This window comes from Macaca thibetana, chromosome X (genome assembly GCF_024542745.1).
Source record: "Macaca thibetana thibetana isolate TM-01 chromosome X, ASM2454274v1, whole genome shotgun sequence".
Taxonomy (NCBI): Eukaryota; Metazoa; Chordata; class Mammalia; order Primates; family Cercopithecidae; genus Macaca; species Macaca thibetana.
In genome coordinates, this window is record NC_065598.1 from 141483159 (window position 1) to 141486726 (window position 3568).

General features: G+C 33.2%; 1 protein-coding gene across 1 annotated transcript; it reads left to right on the plus strand.

Moving 5' to 3' along the window:
- The first annotated feature begins 1004 nt into the window (after positions 1-1004).
- Positions 1005-1839, plus strand: LOC126945307 (60S ribosomal protein L7-like). Its single transcript, XM_050775217.1, has one exon. The coding sequence runs from the start codon at positions 1024-1026 to the stop codon at positions 1453-1455; it is 432 nt and encodes a 143-aa protein (XP_050631174.1). The 5' UTR covers positions 1005-1023; the 3' UTR covers positions 1456-1839.
- The last annotated feature ends 1729 nt before the right edge of the window (positions 1840-3568 follow it).

Below are 3568 nucleotides of genomic sequence, written 5' to 3' on the forward strand. Positions count from 1 at the left end.
CTTTATAGAAATAAAAAAAAAGTATAAGGGAATAGTATAAACAATTATATAACAACAGATTGTCTAACCTAAACAGCATGGACAAATTCCTAAATAGATACAAAGCCAACATAGGGAGAAATAGATAATCATTGTAGACCTGAATTGGCAATTTGAATACTTTCCACAGATGAAAGCACAGGACCAGACTGCTTCCCTGATAAATTCTATAAAATCTAAACAAAAATCAATACCAATCCTTCACAAACTCTTTCAAAAATTATATAAGGAGAAAAGACTTACCACATTCTACAAGGCTAGTATTACCCTGATAGCAAAACCAGGCAAAGACATCATGAGAAAGAAAAAAAAATGAATACAGATATTTCTTATGAATATTGGCTCATGATTCTTAAAGAAAATACCAGCTACCTAAATCAAGCAAAATATGAAAAAATAAATTATACACAAAGACCAAATGGGATTTATCCTGCAATTCAAGGTTGGTTTGACATCCAAAAATCAATCAATGTATTACAGTGTATTACACCATAGGATGAACAAAAAATAAAACGCTTTCTTGACACAAGAAAAGTGTTTGACAAATTCAACACTTAAGAAACTAGGAGTACAAAATAACCTCCTCAAGCTGCTAGAAACCATCTACAAAATACCTGCAGGTAATATCAGAATTAACAGTGAGACTAAATGTTTTCCCTGTAAGATCAGGAAGAAGACAAAGATGTCTGCTCTTAAAATTCCTAATCAACATTGTACTGGAGGTTCTAGTCAGTGCAATTGCATAAGAAAAGGCAATAAAAGGCATTTAGACATAACAGAAGAAATAAAAGTACATTTGAAGATGACATAATCTTGAATATAGAAAATCCTAGGTAGTTTATTGAAATCATGTTAGATATAATAAACATAAAAACATAATAAAAACGATGAACTTAGAATTAACCTTAAAATGACCCAAACACAAAAATCTACTTACAATATCATCAAAAAGAATAGAATACTTCTCTTTTTCCGGCTGGAACCATGGAGGGTGCAGAAGAGAAGAAGAAGAAGGTTCCTGCTGTGCCAGAAACCCTTAAGAAAAAGCGAAGGAATTTCGCAGAGCTGAAGATCAAGCGCCTGAGAGAGAAGTTTGCCCAAAAGATGCTTCGAAAGGCAAGGAGGAAGCTTATCTATGAAAAAGCGAAGCACTATCACAAGGAATATAGGCAGATGTACAGAACTGAAATTCGAATGGCGAGGATGGCAAGAAAAGCTTGCAACTTCTATGTACCTGCTGAACCCAAATTGGCATTTGTCATCAGGATCAGAGGTATCAATGGCGTGAGCCCAAAGGTCCGAAAGGTATTGCAGCTTCTTCGCCTTCGTCAAATCTTCAATGGAACCTTTGTGAAGCTCAACAAGGCTTCAATTAATATGCTGAGGATTGTAGAGCCATATATTGCATGGGGGTAGCCCAATCTGAAGTCAGTAAATGAGCTAATCTACAAGCGTGGTTATGGCAAAATCAGTAAGAAGCAAATTGCTTTGACAGATAACGCTTTGATTGCTCGATCTCTTGGTAAATATGGCATCATCTGCATGGAGGATCTGATTCATGAGATCTATACTGTTGGAAAACGCTTCAAAGAGGCAAATAACTTCCTGTGGCCCTTCAAATTATCTTCTCCATGAGGTGGAATGAAGAAAAAGACCACCCACTTTGTAGAAGGTGGAGATGCTGGCAACAGGGAGGACCACATCAACAGGCTTATTAGAAGAATGAACTAAGGTGTCTACTATGATTATTTTTCGAGTCTCGTCAGCTTAATAAACAGTACCTGCTCTCAAAATGAAATACATTGTTGTATTTGTGATTTTTTTTTTTTATTAGCCTGCCTCTGTCTTCCCTTAACTATTGTGGTAAGTCTGGTGTGTGATAAAATTAAGCCAAATCAATTGCCCGTTTTGTGCAAAATCAGGATCGAGTCTGAAAAACATCTCTTAGGTTTTAAAAAGGCTTTTCTCTACAAAAGATTTTGTTTTTAACCGTGCTGAGTGATTCAAAATGGGTTTATTCTAAGCCTGTTTCACAAGCATTTGTACATAATTTGTAGGTATGGTAATCCAACTTTGGTTTATGGAAAAAATTGAATTCAGTTTCTAAAATTTATTTCTTGGGCCTTCGCTTGTTTATAAACTACCATATAAATGTGTTGTTTTTCTTTTGCCTTCAAAAAAAAAAATAGAATACTTGTGAATAAATATATCTAAATAAATGCAAAGCCTGTATACAGACAACCACAAAGCATCAGTAAAATAATTTAAAGACCAAATTAAAAGGAAAAAAACACCTCACGCTCATGGATTGGAAAACATAATACTGTTAAGATGGCAATATTTTAAAAGTTGTTCTACAGATTAAATGCTTTTCCTGCCAAAATCCAAACTGTCATTTATTTGCATAAATTGATAGGCCAATTATAAAATTTATAATGAAATATGAGTGTAGGTGTATTAGTTCTCTATTGCTTATGAAACAATTTACCATAAAATTAGTTACTTAACAAGACAAATACCAGGCTGCATTCCTCTGGAGATGCTAGGATAAATGCATTTCCTTGCCTTTTCCAGCTTCTAGAAGCTGCCCACATTCATTGACTTGTGGATTTATCACTCTGATTTTTATTTATGTTATTAAATCTCCTTCTTTGACTCTGACCGCACTGTTTTCTTCTTATAAGTATTCTTGTAATTATGTTGGACCTATCTAAATAATAGCAATAAACTCTTCATTTTGAGATAGTTATCTTTATTACATATGCAAAGTCCCTTTTGCCATGCAATGTAACATGTTCAGAGGCTCTGGGGATTAGAATATCTGTGGAGGGTACAAATTCTGTCTACCAGATCAAGAGACTCGGAATTGCCAAAAAATGTCTTTTAGAAAGCAAAGTCTCAGGATTCACTTTTCCTGGTTTCAAAACTTATCACAAAGCTCTAATAATCAATACTGTATGATACTGGCATAAGGGTAGACATATAAATCAATGAAATATAATTGAGAGTCCAAAAATAAACCCTTAGTTTTATAGTCAGTTGGTTTTTGTCAGATGTGCCAAGACAATTCAATAGGGGAAAATAGTATTTTCATAACATGGTGCTGAGACTACTGAACATGCAAGATAATGGAAATGGAGCTCTATCTCACAAGATGTAAAAAATGAACATGAAATGCATAAAAATCCCTAATTATGAGAGCTAAAACTATAAAACTCTTAGACAAAAATATAGAAGTAAACCTTTATGCTCTTGAGTTAGGCAATGATTTTATGGATATGAAATCAAAGGAGAAATGGCAAAAGAATAATAGGTAAGTTGGATTTCATAAAAATTTAAAACTTTGTCATTCAAAGGATATCATCAAGAGACAAACAAAATGGGAGAAACTTTTACAAATCATTTATGTGATAAAGAATTTATATCCAGAATATATAAATAACTACAATTCAAAAATGAGAAGACAAATAACATAATTTAAAAATGTGTAAAAGATTTTAATGGATATTTCTTCAAAGAAGATTAAATA